General features: G+C 46.5%; 1 protein-coding gene across 1 annotated transcript in view; it reads left to right on the forward strand.

The window, feature by feature from the left end:
- The window catches only part of LOC309547909 (CD276 antigen homolog), a gene marked incomplete at its 5' end in the record, with an annotated part of 89359 nt that overhangs the window by 20120 nt on the left and 46547 nt on the right, over nt 1-22692 (forward strand). The window contains 2 exons of the mRNA XM_082247909.1: nt 1829-2161; nt 5205-5483. Coding sequence (XP_082104035.1) covers nt 1829-2161; nt 5205-5483 — 612 coding nt within the window. The remainder of the gene's footprint in view (nt 1-1828; nt 2162-5204; nt 5484-22692) is intronic.

Genomic DNA, 22692 nt, shown 5'->3' on the forward strand with positions numbered 1-22692 from the left:
GTGACGGCGAAACGCGTTTGAAGACGATGTGTGTGACGGCGAAACGCGTTGACGCACTTCCGGTTGCGGACGTAACGTCATTTCCGGTCGGCAACTTCCTGTATGTGGAACGCACGCCAAGAGCGGCGCCACTTGCTTTGTTTGCTACATGCCATTTTAACTCTTTGATTTTGTAAGTATTCAATCGTTTTTTGGGGAATAAAATTATATCTTACGTACTTCACCATGTATGGCCCTCTCTTCTTTTAATGGTGTTATCGGGAACGATTTCAACACGGAGGACACATCGGAGGAATCCCACATCTGATCCTGGGCAAATGTGCAATAAAATCAAGGGCTTTTATACAATCTAATTCCGGTGAGTGGGGAACCAAGAGGGCACCTTCACCTCACAAGCACCTTTATTTACTTGGCACTTTGGCACCTTTTTGGATCATCAATAAGGACTTTATTCCACTATTTTTGCACTTTAAATCTCACACTTTGAATGTATATTTATTAATTTTTTAGTTTAATTATGCACTTTAATTTTATTATTATAGGAATTTATGCACTTTAATGTGATTGATATATTTTATCATTACATATTGAATTTACATGATATAGATTGGTTTCATTTCAAACAATTTTTGTCACTAATTTGTTGCTAGCGCTGCATAAATTTGTTTTCATTCATTTATTCTAAGAATTTCTTAGTGTTTGCAGCAGCTGCACACTTTCACAGTTTTTTCACTGAATAATTCATCACTATTGTGCAGCGCGGGTTTAAATTTGTTTTTTCATATGTAGCAAAAAACAAATTGGCCTAAAATGTTAAAAAATTTTGATTTTTACATTTTTTTTGGGGAATTTCATAAAAAAAAAAAATGTGAAAAATATTGTTATTTTTGCAAAATTGTCGCTCTATTTTTGTTTATTGTGCACGATCAAAAAATCGCACAGGTGATCAAATACCACCAAAATAAAGCTCTGCTTGTGGGAAAAAAAGGACGTCAAATTCATTTGGGTACAGCGTCGCACGACCGCGCAATTGTCCATTAAATTCACGCAGTGCCGAATCGCAAAATAGGCCCTGGTCAGGAAGGGGGGTAAAATCTTCCGGGGCTTAAGTGGTTAAATCATAACTCCAACCCGATGCTCCTATATAAAGAAAATGTTACTGAACCAATATAAAGACCCTTGTGTCCCCATCTTAAGATTTGTACCTCTTGTCTCAGAATTTATTTAGACTACTCATTTCTTTCCAACCAAGTTGTAGCTGTGGCAGGTGTATCAAAAGATTGAACCACTCCTTGTGCTGCCACTCTCAGTCACACCGGATATTATTGGTTGTTTTAACTGCCGCAGCCGCCTCTTGATATCTATAAATCCCACCCTTCTTCTCTGTATCTCTGCAGAGAAGTCTGGGAAGATATACTGTTTATCTTTCCTCGCCAATGGACAATATTCTTCCTGGCCATCAAACAGTGTCCCTCCTGGCCACCATAAAATATCCTTCTGGCCACAGGTTAATATCATTGCTGGCCACAGGACAATATCCTGAACCTCCACTGATTTCAAGGATTGGCCAGGCAGAATGCAGATACTTCTCTCTGTTGTCTGGTTGCATATTACACATTCTTGTTTGTGTGGTTTGTTGGTTGAGCTACTAAGGTTTGACACAAAATTGAAAATGATCCAAAATATCTGTACACATTTCTTAGTGTTATAAAAAAAAATACTAACCATTACACAATGTAACACATGGAGATCGTGTGAAAGATATCCAGAATGAGGCTGATTGTATGAAGGATTCATTTTTAATTAATATTTCTGCTCTCCTCCACAGATATGACTGAAGTGGTTGCTTCCCTCTATGACACCGTCATCCTCCCGTGCTCGTTTCCCTTTATAAATGGGCAGAAAGGTCTGTCAGTGGTCTGGGAGAAGAAGGACAAGGATGGGAGAAGATTGATCGCTCACAAGTTTATACATGGCCAGGATATTCTCAAAGATCAAGATATAAGCTACACGAAACGCACCCATTTGTCTGAAGATTTCTCACAGGGAACAGTGGACCTGACACTGCAAGAGGTCACCTTCGATGACGAAGGAACTTATTTTTGCAGAGCAGCCAATGGAAAAGGCCATGGGGACAAGAAGGTGGAATTAACCATAGGAAGTAAGTGCTGCTCTATGCAGTCTATGGCCTAAAATACACAGCTTTTCTAGCTTCCCATTTCATCAACTCTATACAGTCACATATGGCTGGGGATTGTGGGCCCACCAAGCAGCCTGCACGTATGATAGTGGTGTGCTTAAGGCACAGAGTCTAATGTGCAGTAGGTATTCACCAGAGCACCCTGATGTGATGGGCTGAACAGCTCTCAGGTTACGGCCTTCAAATGCACCCATGCATGCTACAGCTGACCAGTTATCACAAAGGAAAAAGGGATTTTGGGGGTACCTATTACTCAGGGGTGCACTATGGAATAGAAGTACTTAGAAAACTGTGGTGCTAAACACACAGAAGGGCACAAGTGCAAGGGTCTCTAGGGAGCACTGGGATGCTGGGATCACAGGAAGGCAGGAATCAGACTCTCATGCAGCAGTGGGATGCTGAGAACACAGAAAGCTTACTAGAAGTTCAAAGGCACATATGTTAAGGAATGCTAGAAGCTCACAGGGAGTATACAAAACACACAGTGTTGGAATGCAGGAAGCTCTCTGGGAGTGTAAAAGCCTCTCGAATGTTAGCAAGTTGGAACAAATGTGGTAGCAGAAATGCAAGGCTCCCTTAAACTGGTGGGACACTCAGTACCACTGGAGCACACAGGTGCTGGAGGTCACAGAACTCTGGGGGTCACTGAAGACATATGAAGTAGCACATGGAAGATACAGATTTTACAGAAGATGCAAGGACACTGGAATGCTGGAGTATTCCAAGCACTCTCAGAGTGACTTGGAATACTCTAAGAATATCTTGGAATACTCTTGGGTTAACTCAGAACACTCTCAGAGTAACTTGGAACTCAGAATTCTCTTGGAGTATTTTAGAACACTCTTGAGGGAACTTGGAACACTGTCAGGATAATTCAGAATATTCTTGAGGTAACTGAGAACACTCTAATGACAACTCGGAACGCTCTTGGGGTAATTCAAAACACTCTCAGATTAACTTGGAATTTTATCGGGGTAATCAAACACTCTTGGGGTAGCTTGGAATACTCTCAGAATAACTCGGAACATTAGCGGGATAACTCGGAACACTCTCAGAGTAACTTGAAACTCATAATTCTCTCAGGGTAATTCAGAACACTCTTGAGCAGTGGCGGCCCATCCATTTGGGGCACAGGGGCGCCGCCCCCATCCATGCATCCGGCCCCCTAATCTACATGCAGGGCACTGGACACATGGATTCCAATGTTTTTTTTTTTCTTTTGAAGCACGTGATTAGAGCCAGAGGCTCTAATAGGCTTCAAAAAAGGGCATGCTCGGGACGCAGATCACTGCGCCCTGAGCCCACCCAGTTGTGTGACAATAGCAAATTAATATTCGCTATTGTCACATGGATCCTCCTCCTGACCAATCAGGAAGCGGGTCCTGAGACCCGTTTCCAGATTGGCCAAAAGGAGAAGCCACGCCATTGGCCAAGGCGGAGAAGGGAGGAGACGCAGGAGACTGAGAAGAAGCCGCCGCCTGCCCTCCACATGTTCAGGGTGAGTTACCGGCGACCGGGGGGGCGGTATGGTGTGCAGACTGGTGTGGGCCGGAGGGGGTATTTTATGGTCCATCTGACACCCCCCCCGGCCCATGGAGCACCAGCCGCCACTGCTCTTGAGGTAACTGGGAACTCTCTCAGGGTAACCCAAAACACTCTCTGGGGAAGTTAGAACTCTCAAGGAGTGCTGGGGCCCAAAGCCAGGAATACACGCTTTTACACAGTCATGACTGTGGGACTGGGAAGAGCTCATATGGAGAAGCAGTTTACCAGGCTGGGAGAAGCCTGGATGCACAGCAGATTGCATTCGTTATCAGATGAGACAAAACATGACCACAGCTCTTAGACCTGTGCAGCATACAGATAGAAAGAGAATTGTATTCAGTGGGAGTTTAGGTAATGGTCTGCCTTTCATGTCTGTAAAACAATAGGTGACAGATTTGTTTATTCGATTATTCTGACCCTTATGTATCAATGGGGAAAATTAGGCTTGATACAAATATCCGTCTCTCTCCTTCATGCCGATAATCCCCAGATATTTCGCTGCCTTATGGCACTCACAATGATTCATGCAAAAACCAAAAATCCTGCATCAATAGTGAAGCATATCATATAACCCAGTGTAATACAACAAATCTATTATCAAAACCCTGGAAAGAAAACAGCACAACTGTGCATAATGAAGGCTGGCTACACAGAATACATAACTGGATATTAATCTGACATACAACCAAGAGATTATTTGTAACCCTGAGATAGCTGTGAAGTTCCACAGCTGAGATGAAAGAAGCCATCCATGGGGGGCAAGATGGATGTTGCCAATACATAGCAATTCTAGAAGAAAATCTGTTTCAGCCTGCAAGAGACCTGAGACTGGGCAATGAATCAAGTAAGTTTCAGTAGGACAAGGACTCTAAACACACAGCCAAGTCTACCCTGGAGTATTATAAAATGAAGAACCTATATGCATAATGAAGAGCCAGTCAAAGAGTCCATCTGAGAATCTGAGGCAAGTCTTCAAAGTTGCAATTCAGCAAAGGTCTCCATCCAGCTCAATAGAAGTATACCAATTTGGATATGGGGAACAGGTTAAAAAAAAAAAAAAAGTTTAAGTTCTAATTGTTTAAAGCAGCTGGTACCCCCCCCCCCAAAAAAAAAAAAAAAAATCCCAAATAGCTTACATTGCAACCAAAGCTGGTTTTACAAAGTATTGACTCTATGCAATCAATACGTCATCTCATTTTTGTTTGATTCATTTTTCCATTGCAAGAAAAAATTGCCCCCTAGAATGCCATCCCCCTGGGGCTTTATTTTAAATACTGCATGTTACGACAACACAAAGGAGAACAAGCAGTGGAGAGAACTTTCTGAAGAGGGCAACGCTGGAAACCCATTGAGTACTGCAGTGATCATGTTTCACTCTTAAAATGAGTGGTCAACATATTATTTAAACAAAATGTAAATTTGGAGTTCTATTGTAACGTTCAGTTTATTTTATTTTTAGATTTAAATGCAGCTGAGTCAACAGTTACAGTCATTCAAATTGATGGGAAGAAGCGTCTGAAGTGTATTGAGATTGGTGTGTTCAGGAATCCCTGGATCAAGTGGTATGATGAGCAGATCAAGGATCTGTCCGAACATGGAACACGTAATATAACTGACATCGGTAATGGCCGGAAGATGGTGGAGTCCATCCTGAAATTGGATGTGGAAACAAATAAACCGTACTTCTGTCAGGTGAAAGAGGGGAGATTGAAGAGGACCGCCCGAGCTGTCATATCAGGTATTATGACCTAACAAAGTCTAATCTAATGGGGGAATTACAACAAACAAACCAGGGAGAAAGACCAGAAGTGCCACTAGAAGACCCAGACACCACCAGCACAGTTTTTAGTTTTGGATTGAGTAGGGAGGGTTAAGCCCTCTGTCAGGTCTTTATTCCTATCTGTGTTCTCATTGAGAAGATTAATCCCTATGTTTGTACTGGTGATCATTCCCAACAAAACAGAAAGTGAGAGGAAATCCAAAAAAGAGTTGTCCCTAGAACAAAAAGAAAGTGGGAATTTTCCATTAGCGGCACCTGCAACAGGGACAACTGTTTAAGATGGGAGTACCTCACCTTGGGAGATTTGTTCTAACTCCTCCCCCCCAAAAAAAAAATAATAACTTGGCACGCGCTTTAAACCTTCCTTTCTCTATCCAAACCTATGAAACGTTTTGCCTAATATGATGTATTGGGGATAACACCATCCACCAATCACATTATGCAGGAAAGAAAGAGGAGAACAGGAGGCGTCTCTAAGTGTAATAACGTGATTTATTAGAAAAAAGAAACAAAACAACTCACAAAATCAGAGAAGTTGAAAGCCTGTAGACTGATGTCCTATGTGAAATGTCAGTAGTCTTCTGGCAATGGCAGATACTGTCAGGAGGGATCCGTGCACTATGATGAAAGGCCGGCTGATCGGTGAACAAGGACAGCCCAGCTGATGCTGGCTGATGGACGAGCCGAAAGCGAGGCCTGGGACTCAGGAAGCAGTGCTGAAAGAGGAGGTGACGTCACAAAAGTGCAACGCGTTTCCGAGCTTGCTGGCTGCTCCTTATTCGTCCTCGCTATTGAAGAAGGAGCGTCGCTGCATACATCACCCCAGCCAGCAAGCTCAGAAACGCGTCGTGCTTTTGTGACATCACCACCTCTTCCAGCACGGCTTCCTCGCCTCGCTTTCAGCTCGTCCATTAGCCAGCGTCAGCCGGGCCGCCCTTGTTCACCGATCAGCCGGCCTTCCATCACGGTGCACGGATCCCTCCTGACAGCATCTGCTGTTGCCAGAAGACTACTGACGTTTCACACAGGACATCAGTCTACAGGCTTTCAACTCCTCTGATTTTGTGATTTGTTTTACAACTTTTTTCCAATAAATCACGTATCTATTATACTTAGAGGCGCCTCCTGTTCTCCTCTTTCCTGCAGCAATTTGGGACTCTACTTTTGGTCCCCCTGGATGGCTGCCCCTGTTTGTAGGGACTTTTGATTTATTTGACTTTTTATCCATTGTTATTTGCCGCATCTCCTTGTTTTACCCTTGTTTTTTTTGTTTTTTTTTTTTTTTTTTTTAAATACATACACACCCTGGATGCGTTTGGGTTATTATCATGATCCCGAACAATTGCACTCTTTTCTTGTGTTTCAATCACATTATGTCCTTGGTAATGTGATATACATATTTAGGAGAACACATCCACCAATCACATTAAGTCCATCCTTATATGATGTATAGAGGAGAACACTGTCCACCAATCACATTATGTCCCTCACATAATATGACGTATTGAGGAGAACACCATCCACCAATCACATTATGTCCCCCACATTATATGACGCATTGAGGAGAACACCATCCACCAATCACATTATGTTCCTCACATAATATGACATATTGAGGAGAACACCATCTACAAATCACATTATGTCCCTCACATAATATAATGTATTGAGCAGGGGCGGACTGACCATTAGGGCACTCGGGCACTGCCCGAGGGCCCGGGGCTAGTAGGGGGCCCCATGAAAGGCTCCTGGCACCTACCTTCCAAAGCATCTGTGATGATCCCGGAGCCCAGTGCCAGAACAAGTTCCAGCACTGAGCTCCGGTAACTGGCCTGACAGAGACACACTAGCGTGGGCACTCAGGACACCTTCCCTGCATCTCTTTGAGGGTGCCTGGGCTCCCTCACGCAGCGATCGTCCCTCTGCAGCAGCTGACACTTACATCTCTCCCCCAACTGATGCCTGCACAGTACACACAGAGCTCACCAAGGATCCTCCTCCACGGCTCTGAAGTACACAGACAGGAGGAGGAGGAGTAGCCGGGGAGGAGGGACATTAACTTCAAGAGCTGCACTGATTATCTGAGGTATGTACTGTACATAGTTTATGGATACGGAAGGGGGACAGATAACAAGGATGCACATATGGAGATGTGATGGGGGCAGGGGCATATGCTAGGGGGATGCTTTTGGAGGGGGGATGACTTGTGCTAGAAGGTGAGGAGGTGGTGTGAGGGGATTTCAACTCTGACCTCTCCCCTCCAAATGCACCCCCCAGCACATGTTCTCTTACCGCCCCTTCTCCCCAAATCAAAGAGGTGCAGATTGCCACTCATCCCAGGACCCCCCCTCTCCTCATCCCAGGACCCCCCCTCTCCTCATCCCAGGACCCCCCCTCTCCTCATCCCAGGGCCCCTCTCTCCTCATCCCAGGACCCCCTATCTCCTCATCCCAGGACCCCTTCTCTCCTCATCCCAGGACCCCCCCTCTCCTCATCCCAGGGCCCCCTCTCTCCTCATCCCAGGACCCCTCTCTCCTCATCCCAGGACCCCCTCTCTCCTCATCCCAGGGCCCCCTCTCTCCTCATCCCAGGACCCCCCCCTCTCCTCATCCCAGGGCCCCCTCTCTCCTCATCCCAGGGCCCCCTCTCTCCTCATCCCAGGACCCCCCCTCTCCTCATCCCAGGACCCCCTCTCTCCTCATCCCAGGACCCCCTCTCTCCTCATCCCAGGGCCCCCTCTCTCCTCATCCCAGGACCCCTCTCTCCTCATCCCAGGACCCCCTCTCTCCTCATCCCAGGACCCCCTCTCTCCTCATCCCAGGACCCCTCTCTCCTCATCCCAGGACCCCCTCTCTCCTCATCCCAGGACCCCTCTCTCCTCATCCCAGGACCCCCTCTCTCCTCATCCCAGGACCCCCTCTCTCCTCATCCCAGGACCCCCTCTCTCCTCATCCCAGGGCCCCCTCTCTCCTCATCCCAGGACCCCCTCTCTCCTCATCCCAGGGCCCCCTCTCTCCTCATCCCAGGACCCCTCTCTCCTCATCCCAGGACCCCTCTCTCCTCATCCCAGGACCCCCTCTCTCCTCATCCCAGGACCCCTCTCTCCTCATCCCAGGACCCCTCTCTCCTCATCCCAGGACCCCCTCTCTCCTCATCCCAGGACCCGTATCTCCTCATCCCAGGACCCGTATCTCCTCATCCCAGGACCCGTATCTCCTCATCCCAGGACCCGTATCTCCTCATCCCAGGACCCGTATCTCCTCATCCCAGGACCCCCTCTCTCCTCATCCCAGGACCCCCTCTCTCCGCTCTCATCCCAGGACCCCCTCTCTCCTCATCCCAGGACCCCCTCTCTCCTCATCCCAGGACCCGTATCTCCTCATCCCAGGACCCCCTCTCTCCTCATCCCAGGACCCCCTCTCTGCTCTCATCCCAGGACCCCCTCTCTGCTCTCATCCCAGGGCCCCCTCTCTGCTCTCATCCCAGGGCCCCCTCTCTGCTCTCATCCCAGGGCCCCCTCTCTGCTCTCATCCCATGGCCCCCTCTCTGCTCTCATCCCATGGCCCCCTCTCTGCTCTCATCCCATGGCCCCCTCTCTGCTCTCATCCCAGGACCCCCTCTCTGCTCTCATCCCAGGACCCCCTCTCTGCTCTCATCCCAGGATCCCCTCTCTGCTCTCATCCCAGGACCCCCCCTCTCTGCTCTCATCCCAGGACCCCCCCTCTCTGCTCTCATCCCAGGACCCCCCCTCTCTGCTCTCATCCCAGGACCCCCCCTCTGCTCTCATCCCAGGACCCCCTCTCTGCTCTCATCCCAGGACCCCCTCTCTGCTCTCATCCCAGGACCCCCTCTCTGCTCTCATCCCAGGACCCCCTCTCTGCTCTCATCCCAGGACCCCCTCTCTGCTCTCATCCCAGGGGTCTCTCTCAGCTCTCATCCCAGGGCCCCCTCGATGCTCTCATCCCAGGACCCCCTCTCTGCTCTCATCCCAGGGGTCTCTCTCAGCTCTCATCCCAAGGCCCCCTCTCTGCTCTCATCCCAGGGGTCTCTCTCAGCTCTCATTCCAGTGTCCCCTCTCTGCTCTCATCTCAGGACCCCCCCTCTGTTCTCATCCCAGGACCCCCTCTCTGCTCTCATCCCAGGACCCCCTCTCTGTTCTCATCCCAGGACCCCCTCTCTGCTCTCATCCCAGGGCCCCCTCTCTGCTCTCATCCCATGGCCCCCTCTCTGCTCTCATCCCATGGCCCCCTCTCTGCTCTCATGCCATGGCCCCCTCTCTGCTCTCATCCCAGGACCCCCTCTCTGCTCTCATCCCATGGCCCCCTCTCTGCTCTCATCCCAGGACCCCCTCTCTGCTCTCATCCCAGGGGTCTCTCTCAGCTCTCATCCCAGGACCCCCTCTCTGCTCTCATTCCAGGACCCCCCTCTCTGCTCTCATCCCAGGACCCCCCTCTCTGCTCTCATCCCAGGACCCCCCTCTCTGCTCTCATCCCAGGACCCCCTCTCTGCTCTCATCCCATGGCCCCCTCTCTGCTCTCATCCCAGGACCCCCCTCTCTGCTCTCATCCCAGGACCCCCCCTCTCTGCTCTCATCCCAGGACCCCCCCTCTCTGCTCTCATCCCATGGCCCCCTCTCTGCTCTCATCCCAGGACCCCCTCTCTGCTCTCATCCCAGGGGTCTCTCTCTGCTCTCATCCCAGGGGTCTCTCTCTGCTCTCATCCCAGGGGTCTCTCTCTGCTCTCATCCCAGGGGTCTCTCTCTGCTCTCATCCCAGGGGTCTCTCTCAGCTCTCATCCCAGGGCCCCCTCGATGCTCTCATCCCAGGACCCCCTCTCTGCTCTCATCCCAGGGGTCTCTCTCAGCTCTCATCCCAAGGCCCCCTCTCTGCTCTCATCCCAGGGGTCTCTCTCAGCTCTCATTCCAGTGTCCCCTCTCTGTTCTCATCTCAGGACCCCCTCTCTGTTCTCATCTCAGGACCCCCTCTCTGTTCTCATCTCAGGACCCCCTCTCTGTTCTCATCTCAGGACCCCCTCTCTGCTCTCATCTCAGGACCCCCTCTCTGCTCTCATCTCAGGACCCCCTCTCTGCTCTCATCCCTGGACCCCCTCTCTGCTCTCATATTAGGACCCTCTCTCTGTTCTCATTCCAGGACCCTCTCTGCTCTCATCCCTGGGGCCCCTCTCTGTCCTTATCCCAGGGGTCCCTCTCTGTTCTTATCCCAGGGGCTACTCTCTGTCATTATTCCAAGGGTCACTCTCTGTCTTTATCTCAGGGGTCCCTCTCTGTCCTCTTTCAAGGGGTCCCCTAAACACCAACTGGGATAGGTTGTTCAGGACAGCAAGGGCCTGTTTAAATTTGCAGTTTGGGGGCAGGAAAACCTCAGAATTGAGCCCTGTATTTACTCACCCCCACCACACCCCCTTTAACTGCAAGGGCCAGGGGTGTACACATGTTGCATCCGCATCAGGAATTATATGTCCTGTCACGCTTGGCAGATGTAGCACCTGCCAAGCATAACTCATTCATGTGAATGGGGCTGCATTGCAAAGGCTGTGCAACCTTGTGCAGTACAGCAAAAAAAAAAAAAGGGTTAAAGTAGGCAATGAGAAGGCGTTGTATTGCCTCCTCATCACCTGCTTCAACTCCTTGAATCACACACTAGCATGCTGAAACTATGTGCATTGCACATGGTTGCAGGGTGTTTGCTGAGTGGGCCTCATTCACTTGAATGGGTCACGATAACCCACCAAAAGCAACAGGGGGTTTAACTCCTGCTGCAACATGTGTACTCATGGACATGGACACAGGGGGGCCCCATGATCTCATATTGCCCGGGGGCCCCATAGGTTATCAGTCCGCCCCTGGTATTGAGTAGAGATGGGCCGAACACCTCCCCAATTTGGTTCGTGCCAGAACTCTCAAACATCGCAAAGGTTCGGACCCAAACGGCAAACTCCATTAAAGTCAGTGAGACCCGGACTTAAAAAAATCAAAAGTCCTAATTGTGAAGGCTTATATGCAAGTTATTGGATATAAAAAAGTATGGGGGGCCCAGGTACTGCCCTGGGGGACATGTATCAATGCAAAAAAAAATTAAAAAAAGATAGTGTTTAAAGGAGCAGTGATTTTAATGATGCATAAAGTGAAACAATAAAAATGAAAAATTCCTTTAAAAATAGTGACTGGGGGGTCTCCTTAGTCTGCCTGTAAGGTGGCGCATCTGTACCATGTATAGAACCTGCTGCAGCAAAAATGACATTTTTAAAGAAAAAAAAAATTATATTTAGATTGATTTCCGTACAAGCTTTCTTTATTTAGTAAACAACGGCTTGGGGAGCCAGTCTATATGATGAGGTCACAATTTAGTGCTCTCAGAGCAAGATTAGTGAGTTTTTTTGGATACATTCTGGTGTCTCTTTGGCAGACTCTGGATGGAAATAAAAAAATTTGCACCACAGTGAGCAAGCCTAATGTGAAGAACCCAAATTATGGTACGCTTAGTCCAAGATTAACCATTTTTTTTTGGATAAAGTCTGATGCCTCTTTCGCAGACTTTGGATAAAAGTAACAGGTGCAGGAAAAATTGGCCTTTGGGTGTTGGTGGTGCCTTCACCCTGTAATCTTCTAGAGGTACTCTTGATAAAAGCAAGAATTGGCCTTGCTGTTAACCACTTAAGCCCCGGAGGATTTGGCTGCTCAAAGACCAGGCCCTATTTTGTGATTCGGCACTGCGTGACTTCCACGGACAATTGCACGGTCTTGCGACGCTGTACCAAAATGAAATTTATGTCCTTTTTTCCCAACAAACAGAGCTTTCTTTTGGTGGTATTTGATCACCTGTGCAATTTTTTTTTTTTTTGTGCTATAAACAAAAAAAGAGCGACAATTTTGAAAAAATAACAATATGTTTCACATTTTTTTATATGAAATTGTCAAAAAAAAAAAAAGTACAAATCTAAATGTTTTAACATTTTAGGCCAATTTGTTTTCTGCTATATATTTTTGGTAAAAAAAAAATCTCAATAAGCGTATTTTGATTGGTTTGCGCAAAAGTTATTGCGTTTACTAACTACGGGAATGATTTATGTAATTTTTATTGTTTTTTTTTTTTTAACTAGTAATGGCGGCAATCTGCGATTTTTTTTCTTGCGGGACTGCGACATTGCAGCGGACAGATCGGACCCCTAACTGACATTTTTGACACTTTTGGGGATACCAGTGACATTACTATGGTAATCAATGCTATACATATGCACTGTTACTGTCAAAATGACACTGGCAGGGAAGGGGTTAACTTTATTGGTGATCAAGGGGTTAAGTGTGTCCCTAGGGGCGTGATTCTAACTGTTAGGGGGTGTGGCTTGTTAGATCATCACAGAGACATACGATCCTACATAGCAGGATCGCATAGCCTCTGTGATGATCTAAGGGAGAATGACTGATGACTATGTTTATATCAGCCATCTGTCTTTCTCCCTCTCCTGAGGGAGATTGCGAGTGGCCGGCGGACATTGGAGCCACCGATCACATGTGCAGGGATGGCAGGGAATGAGCGGGGGCAGGAGCGCGCCACCGCAGGCACGCGCTCGCCTCCTACAGGCTCGTGGGCGAGTGACGTATCCATACGTCACTTTGCCCAGGAGAGGCTGACTGCTGCAGTATATAGTCGTGTGGCAATCGGCAAGTGATTAAAAAAGAAACGGTTGTCAAACGGTTGCGGAAAAATTGGGCTTTGGGTGTTGGTGGTGCGTTCACACCATAATCTTCTAGAGGTACTTTTGATGAAAGCAAGGATTGGCCTTTGCTGTTAAAAATTAAAATGTATTGCCCCTGTCAAACAGTTGTGGAAATATCGGTCTTTGGGTGTTGGTGGTGCCTTTACACCATAACCCTATCGAGATACTTTTGATGAAAGCAAGAATTGGCCTTGCTGTAAAAAAATTTAAATTTGATGCCCCGGTCAAACAGTTGCAGAAAAATTGGTCTTTGGATGTTGGTGGTGCCTTCATCCTTAAAACTTCTAGAGGTATGCTTGATAAAAGAAAGTATTGGCGTTGCTGTAAAAAATTAAAATTTAATGCCATGGTCAAACAGTTGTGGAAAAATGGGTCTTTGGGTAGTGGTGGTGCCTTCACTCTATACCTTCTAGAGGTACTCTTGATGAAAGCAAGATTTAGCCTTTCTGTAAAAAAATTTAATTTGACTCCCCTGTCAAACAGTTTGAGGAAAAATTGGGCTTTGGGTGTTGGTGGTGCCTTCACCCTATAACCTTCTAGAGGTACTCTTCATGAAAGCAAGAATTGGCCTTGCTTTAAAAAAATTTAAAATTGATGACCCTGTCAAACAGTTGTGGAAAAATCGGTCTTTGGGTGTTGGTGGTGCCTTCACCCCGTAACCTTCCAGAGGTAGTCTTGATGAAAGCAAGAATTGCCCTTGCTGTAAAAAAATTTAATTTGACTCCCTTGTCATACAGTTTGAGGAAAAAATGGGCTTTGGGTGTTGGTGGTGCCTTCACCCCGTAACCTTCCATAGGTAATCTTGATGAAAGTAAGAATTAGGCCTTGCCGTAAAAAAAAATTAAAATTGAAGACCCTGTCAAACAGTTGTGGAAAAATTGGGCTTTGGGTATTGGTAGTGCCTTCACCCAGTAACCTTCTAGAGTCGGTACTCTTGATGAAAGCAAGAATTGGCCTTGCTGTAGAAAAATTTAAAATTGAAGACCCTGTCAACAGTTGTGGAAAAATTGGGCTTTGGGTGTTGGTAGTGCCTTCACCCCGTAACCTTCTAGAGTCGGTACTCTTGATGAAAGCAAGAATTGGCCTTGCTATAAAAAATTTAAAGTTTGCGACCCTGTCAAAAAGTTGTGGAAAAATTGGGCTTTGGGTGTTGATGGTGCCTTCACCCCGTAACCTTCTAGAGGTACTCTTCATGAAAGCAAGAAATGGCCTTGCTGTAAAAAAAAAAAAAATTAAATTGAAGCGTCCAACAGTTGGGGAAATATCGGTCTTTGAGTGTTGGTGGTGCCTTTACACCGTAACCCTATCGAGATACTTTTGATGAAAGCAAGAATTGGCCATGCTGTAAAAAAATTTAAATTTGATATCCCGGTCAAACAGTTGCAGAGAAATTGGTCTTTGGATGTTGGTGGTGCCTTCATCCTGTAACCTTCTAGAGGTACGCTTGATAAAAGAAAGTATTGGCGTTGCTATAAAAAATTTAAATTTAATGCCCCGGTCAAACAGTTGCGGAAAAATTGGGCTTTGGGTGTTGGTGGTGCCTTCACCCCATAACCTTCTAGAGGTACTTTTAGTTTCAATAATTTTTATTGAAATATTTCAAAATTGAAATTGAATACATAAAACATAAAAGTAGGTAAGCAGAACAAGTCTGATGTGCAATCGAGCTACACATGGAATATCAATATTATGCATTGAACAAACAGAGTTCTTAACTAACTTATGCATACAAAAGGCATATTAATGTGAACGCTCACCTATTGTTCAGAGTAATGTCCACCACCCCTGGGCACCCCAATGGGAACAAACTGTATCCTGGGGTGGGGAGCACCACGTCCAACCTTAACGTCCTCTCACCATCAAAAGTTTTCCATTTGCAAAAGTTTTATATGTTCAAAATGTAAACAAAATTCAAACATGAACAGGTATCAAAATAGAAGCATAGCATAAGGATGATACTTGACCTTTACCCCACTTAACATTCTAGCGCAAGAATGGAGGTGATACAGAAAGATCTATATAACCCAAGGGAAAGCAGATCCATAGTGCCTAAAGACTAGAGAAAATTTCAAAAGACTCAACAGAATCTATTAGAAGGTGCGTGGGTTCATCTGAAGAAAATACGTCAGGAACCGCACAAACCACTTCTAGAGGTACTTTTGATGATAGCAAGAATTGGCCTTGCTTTAACCACTTTACCACTGAGCCTATTTTTGACACTTTTTGTTCACAAGTTTAAATCAGTATTTTTTGCTAGAAAACTACTTAAAACCCCCAAACATTATATATATTTTTTTAGCAAAGACTCTGGAGAATAAAATTTCGGTCATTGCAAAATTTTTTGTCACCCGGTATTTGCGCAGCAGTCTTTAAAACGCCATTTTTTTGGGGATGGCGACAAACTACGGTCAATAGAGATCTCAATCTGCGACGCTTTAAATTTATTTAACGGTTACCAGTTTAGAGTTGGAGTGTAGCTCTTTTTTTTTAATTATTGCCCACGCTCTGGCGATCGCGGCGATACCTCACATGTGTGGTTTGAACAGCGATTTCATTCGCGGCTCGACTTGCGTATACGTTTTTTTTTGTGTGCGAGCTAACGGTGACGGGGGCAGCTACATTTTTTTTTTCCTATTTATTTTTTCTTTTTTTTAACTTTATTACAGGTTTTTTTTAAAAAAAAAAAAATCTGATCACTTTTATTGTTGTCACAAGCAATGTAAACATCCCTTGTGACACCATTATGTAGTGACAGGTACACTTTATGGAGGGATCGAGGGTCTAAAAGACCCTAGACCCCTCCACTACACTTCCCTGTATGCAAAACGCCGAAAACGGCATTTTTGCATACAGCCGTTTTTCAAATATGCCGCCTTTTGCAGCACAGTAACCCGGAAGTGACGTCATGGACGCCGCCTCCGGGTTACTTCATCGGAGACCCGATCAATGCCGTTTCCAGCATTCATCAGGACTCCATCCAGCCGGCGGACGTGCCGGCTGGGTGCTCGGGGCTCCTGGTGGGACGGGAGCCCCGAGCAAAGCCACGGAAGGCGGCGGGAGGGGGGGGCATCCCCTCCCACCCCCCGGGTAACGATCGAGCGGCTCCCGAGCCGCATCGGTCGTTACCAACGGAAAGCCGACCGTCGGCTTCAAACAACGGTACCGGGATGATGCCTCTAGCTAGAGGCATCATCCCGGTATAACCACGCAAAGTCAGCCGATGTAGATCTACGTGGCTAGACGTTAAGTGGTTAAAACCGTTAAATTTCACACCCCTGTCAAACAGTTGTGAAAAATTGGTCTTTGGGTAGTGGTGGTGCCTTCACTCTATAAAATTCTAGAGGTACTCTTGATGAAAGCAAGAATTGGCCTTACTGTAAAAAATTTAAATTTGACACCGCTGTCAAACGGTTGTGGAAAAATCGGTCTTTGGGTGTTGGTGGTGCCTTCACTCCGTAACCTTCCAGAGGTACTCTTGATGAAAGCAAGAATTGGCCTTGCTGTAAAAAAAAAATTAAAATTGAAGCCCCTGTCAAACAGTTGCAGAAAAATTGGGCTTTGGTTCTTGGTGATGCCTTCACCCTGTAACCTTCTAGCCATACTCTTGATGAAAGCAAGAATTGGCGTTGCTGAAAAAATTGAAAATTGACACCCCTGACAAACAGTTTGAGGAAAAATTGGTCTTTGGGTTTTGGAGGTGCCTTCACTACGTAACCTTCCAGAGGTACTCTTGATGAAAGCAAGAATTGGCCTTGCTGTAAAAAAATTAATTTGACTCCCCTGTCAAACAGTTTGAGGAAAAATTGGGCTTTGGGTGTTGGTGGTGCCTTCACCCTATAACCTTCTAGAGGTACTCTTGATGAAAGCAAGAATAAGCCTTGCTGTAAAAAATTGAAAATAGATGACCCTGTCAAACAGTTTTGGAAAAATCAGTCTTTGGATGTTGGTGGTGCCTTCACCTCGTAACCTTCCAGAGGTACTCTTGATGAAAGCACGAATTGGCCTTGCTGTAAAAAAATTTAATTTGACACCCCTGTCAAACAGTTTGAGGAAAAATTGGGCTTTGGGTGTTGGTGGTGCCTTCACCCCGTAACCTTCTAGCGGTACTCTTGAAGAAAACAAGAAATGGCCTTGCTGTAAAAAATGTAAATTTGACACCCCTGTCAAACAGTTTGAGGAAAAATTGGGCTTTGGCTGTTGGTGGTGCCTTCACCCTATAACCATCTAGAGGTACACTTGATGAAAGCAAGAATTGGCTTTGCTGTAAAAAATTTAAAATTGATGACCCTGTCAAACAGTTGTGGAAAAAATGGACTTTGGGTGTTAGTGGTGCCTTCACCCCGTAACCTTCCAGAGGTAATCTTGATGAAAGTAAGAATTGGCTTTGCTGTAAAAAAAATAATATTGAAGACCCTGTCAACAGTTGTGGAAAAATTGGGCTTTGGTTGTTGGTGATGCCTTCACCCCATAACCTTCTAGAGGTACTTTTAGTTTCAATAATTTTTATTGAAATATTTCAAAATTGAAATTGAATACATAAAACATAAAAGTAGGTAAGCAGAACAAGTCTGATGTGCAATCGAGCTACACATGGAATATCAATACTAATCAACCTTCTAGACTTGGTACTCTTGATGAAAGCAAGAATTGGCCTTGCTGTAAAAAAATTTAAAGTTCGTGACCCTGTCAAAAAGTTGTGGAAAAATTGGGCTTTGGGTGTTGGTGGTGCCTTCACCCCTTAACCTTTTAGAGGTACTCTAGATGAAAGCAAGAAATGGCCTTGCTGTAAAAAAAAATTAAAATTGAAGCCCCTGTCAAACAGTTGCGGAAAAATTGGGCTTTGGGTGTTGGTGATGCCTTCACCCTGTAACCTTCTAGCCATACTCTTGATGAAAGCAAGAATTGGCGTTGCTGAAAAAATTTAAAATTGACACCCCTGACAAACAGTTTGAGGAAAAATTGGTCTTTATGTGTTGGAGGTGCCTTCACCCTGTAACCTTCTAGAGGTACTTTTGATGATAGCAAGTATTGGCCTTGCTTTTAAAACAGTTTAATTTGACGCTCCTGTCACACAGTTGTGGAAAAATTGGTCTTTGGGTAGGTGGTTGTGCCTTCACCCTATAACCTTCTGGAGGTATTCTTGATAAAAGCAAGAATTGGCCTTGCTGTAGAAAATTGACATTTGATGCCACTGTCAAACAGCTGTTGCAAAATTGGGCTTTGGGTGTTGATGGTGCCTTCGCACCATAACCTTCTAGAGGTACTCTTGATGAAAGCAAGAATTGGCCTTGCTGTAAAAAATTTAAATTTGATGCCCCAGTCAAACAGTTGTGGAAACATTTGGCTTTAGGTGTTGGTGGTGCCTTCACCCCGTAACCTTCTAGCAGTACTCTTGATAAAAGCAAGAATTGGCCTTGCTGTAAAAAATTGAAATTTGACACCCCTGTAAAACAGCTGTGGAAAAATTAGGCTTTGGGTGTTGATGGTGCCTTTGCACCATAACCTTGCTGTAAAAAATTCAAAGTTGACGCCCGGTCAAACAGTTGCAGAAAAATTGGTCTTTGGGTGTTATGTGTGCCCATGAAACCTATATCAAAAAATGACTTCAAGATAAAATCAACACTCACAAAGCTTGCAGAGATTCAAGATCCCGATAACACTTATTCTGTGACATCGCCATGAGGGGCTTTATAGCTGCTGCTAATCCAGGACTGATTCATTTTGACAAATGTCAACTGGTCAACGGAGTCTGTGGACAGATGCGCTCTTTTATCGATCGGAAAGCATGCTGGATGCAGGGCAGCCCAGAAGCTCAATTGCATATTGGGCAAGTTCTGGCAGGTGGTCTATTCTCTTGAACCAGAAACCCAGTGGATCGTAAATTTAAAGCTCTCCATGTCTGTTTTCACCCCCAGATAATCTTCCACCATATAATGAAGACACTGCCGATGGGATCTTGAAGCTGACAACCCTGGGTGCCGAAGACTAAATACATTTTGAAATGCATCATGAAGGCGGCCCCCTTCTCCACTGCTCCTCCTTTAACCAAAAGAAACCTCAAAGCTAGCTTTTCCATGGAACTGTAACCTTCTAGAGTCTGGAAAGGCATTACATAAACTCCTCTTTTGGGTGCTTTAAGATATTTCATCCTGTGCTCCCTCTGCAAGAGTAAGATGGGTTTTGAGACTTTCCCCTTGTAATGGTGTTCAAGGAGGAATGCCAACCAATAATGGTCCTTATCCTTGATGCCACAATTTATTGGGTCCTTTCGCAGGCTTTAAAGAAAAAAGGAGCCCATGCACCACAAGTTTGAGCAGGCATAAGAAGCAGAGTCCTTGGGGTCACTAAGGATTTCAGTATCTAAAATTGCCTCCTCCCAGCCACATACTACTCCCAAGGTTTCTGGGGACTGAAAACCAACTCTTAAGGTTTGATGTATGTCTTCCTCTGCTTCTTTGCCTCCAAAACTGCCAGAATCCTCCTCCCTCTCCTCTTGTGTGTTCTGTGGTTTTGCAAGAATAGCTCCAGCAGGAACACAACAGGGATTGCGTCACTGATGCATGCATTGTCACAGCTCACCATCCTTGTCGCCTTCTCAATGGTGACAGTACAGTGCATGCATCTTTTATCAGCAGCCATTGGTGAAAAAAAGCTGAGCTGCTCTGAGCCTGTCCTTGTGCCCTACTCCCACAGGTACTCCTTCATAGCCCTCACCTGCATGTGCAGCTGCTGCAGCATTGCCAAAGTTGAGTTCCATGTGGTGGGTATGTCACAAATCAGGCGGTTTACGGGCAGGTGAAATTCCTGCTGAATTTTAGCCAACCGAACACTAGCTGTGTATGACCACCTGAAATGGCCACAGACTCTTCTGGCCTGTTCAGAAGATTTTGCAATTATGGGTACCTGTTTAAGAAATGCTGCACCACTAAATTGAGGACATGTGCCAGGCATGGCACATGTGTCAACTTTTCCTGTCGAGGGTGCGGACAGGAGGTTAATCCCATTTATCGCACACCACCATTCCTGGTTCAAGCTGCCATGCTGTGAACCACCTCTGGGCCTGCTCCTGCAGACCTGAAATAATCTCTGCTCCGATGTGGCACCTGTCCCCTAGACAGACCAGCTGAAGCACTGCTTGGCATCTTTTAGCCTGACTCTTTGAATAGCCCATTCAATGCTTGGGGGTACTGGTGGTTCATAGGACAATTCGGCAGAGGAGGGCATGAAGGAGGAGGAGGGGGTGGAGCCGGAAAATCTCGCATTATCACCACCAGCTTTATGGAGACATGGCAGCACAATAAGCTGCAGCACTGAGCACCTTCCTGCACCCTTCCAAGTTGCAAGCAGAGTTACCCAGTGTGCTGTGAATGAAATACAGCGTTCCTTACCATGCCTGCTGGACCACATGTCAGAAGTAATGTGGACCTTGTGGCTGACTGCCTTGCCCAACTGTGAGTCACTTTGGTTGGGGGGGCCCGTGGAAAACAGTTTACCTTAAAGAGGTTGCGAGATCCCTGTCTCAGCTTCCTAGGCCCCTCTTATGTGTAAGTCACCCTGTGTCTATTAGGAGCACAGGGTGACCAAGAAAATGATGGACAGCTACTTATTGGACACTGAAAATATGGTTTGGTTTGCTTCAAATAGGACAGTAATATTTTATCAACAATATCCCTCAAGAAATATATGAAGATTTAATCTTACTTTACACTGTGAGACCTATAGCCTGTTGTAGACCATTGCCATGAACTCAGCAATTCACACAAGCTGGAATTTAGACGCTGGGCATGTGGGTGGCAAGGAGTGTATTTTTTTTTTTTTTGTGCTGCAGCAGCTGGGGCAGAGAAATTTGCCTGCTATACTTTACAGGTGGTGGTGTGCTGCTGGCAGACAGGTTGCAAGGACCTGTGACACCTTTTGCTATACCATCATTCCTGTCAGCGGAGGCTACTTAGAGGTCATGAGATATAGTGGGGGTAGATATGAAAGGTGAGGAGGAGAAGAATTGGGTCCCTTGTGTGTGGCTTTCAAGTCCTCTTGCCAACAGGCTGAGTGGTGGGAGGTTAAATGCCTTGTCAAGCATGTGGTACCCAAATGGCTGGTGTTTTTGCCCCACTTGAACTGCTTGCAGCAGAGATTGCAAATTGCAACAGTGCGATCGGCTGCACATGTGCTAAAAAAGGCCCACACAGCTGGAACGTTCCCATGGAACGATGGCTGCTCTCTATTCTTCTATAATGACTGTCTCTGGAGGACATCCTGCTTCGTTGGGTTTTTTTCGCCCCCTCACTTTCCTCCTCTGCTCTATCCGCCACCCAAGTTGTGTCAGTGACCTCACCATCATCATCCCCTCCATCCTCATTATCACTGGAGCCAACTTGGCAATACGCTGCAGCGGGAACATGACTGCCAATTTGTTGTTTCTCAGTGTTTCTCAGTGTTCTCCCCTCCCTGTAGGCTTATGTTACTCTCTTCCTCAACATCAGAACCAATATCAGAGTCAAGTAATGGCTGTGCATCCTCAAGGTGAAAGTGGCTGATGCTGTGTTCAAATAATTCAGCTGACTCCTCTATGCATTATGCTAGGGCTATGGCAGGAGTAGTTGTGGACAAGGATGAAGAATAAGCTGCTCTGGCACCAATCGCATTATGTCCCTGATAATATGACATATTGAGGAGAATGCCATCCACCAATCACATTATATTCCCTTGTAATATGATGTGTTGAGGAGAACGTTGTTGGGGGCAGGGAGGGTGATCAGTGTGGCAGGGAGAAGGTCAATTACTGGAACCAATCCCCTACAGTATATGGCTTTCAGCTGCTGCAGAGAGAGCCATACAGGGGATTGGTCCCGGTAATTGCCCCCCTCCCTGCCACACCGGTTACCTTCCCTTTGCACCAAACATTTCCCCCTGCTGCCCAGGCCCCGCTGCGTGCCCTCCCCGAGCCCCACAGTGCTCTCCTTCCCGCCAGCAACTGCAAGCACCACAATAAATTATTGCAAGATGTAGAGTGGGTGAAGGGTTGGTAAATAGGTTATACACAGAGGAGGACTGGGCCAGGGGGCAGGGGGGCAATTGCCCCCGGGCCGCTCTGATTTCCTGCAAGAAGACTGCACCGCTTCTGCCACAGACATGCCTAAAGGATTCCTGGTGAAGAGAAGTAAAATGTCTCTGCCACTGACCTACTGGGTGTAGGATGAAGAAAAGGACAGAGCGCAGGCCTCCCTCCCCAGCATGGATGGTTTAAACTGTGTCTGAGCAGAGGCAGGTTCCATGCCCCACTCGGGACTCTCCTCCCCTGTCCAGCCCCAACCACCCCCTGCTGGCCAGGTTGGGAACCCGGATTCAGCCGGTGAGTAGAGAGTACCTGGAGCAGGACTTCAGCCGGGAATGGGGGTCAGGAGGGGGACAAGAAGAGGAAGAGTGGGAG

This window comes from Pelophylax lessonae (assembly GCF_965119305.1).
Source record: "Pelophylax lessonae genome assembly, chromosome: 2".
Classification (NCBI taxonomy): Eukaryota; Metazoa; Chordata; class Amphibia; order Anura; family Ranidae; genus Pelophylax; species Pelophylax lessonae.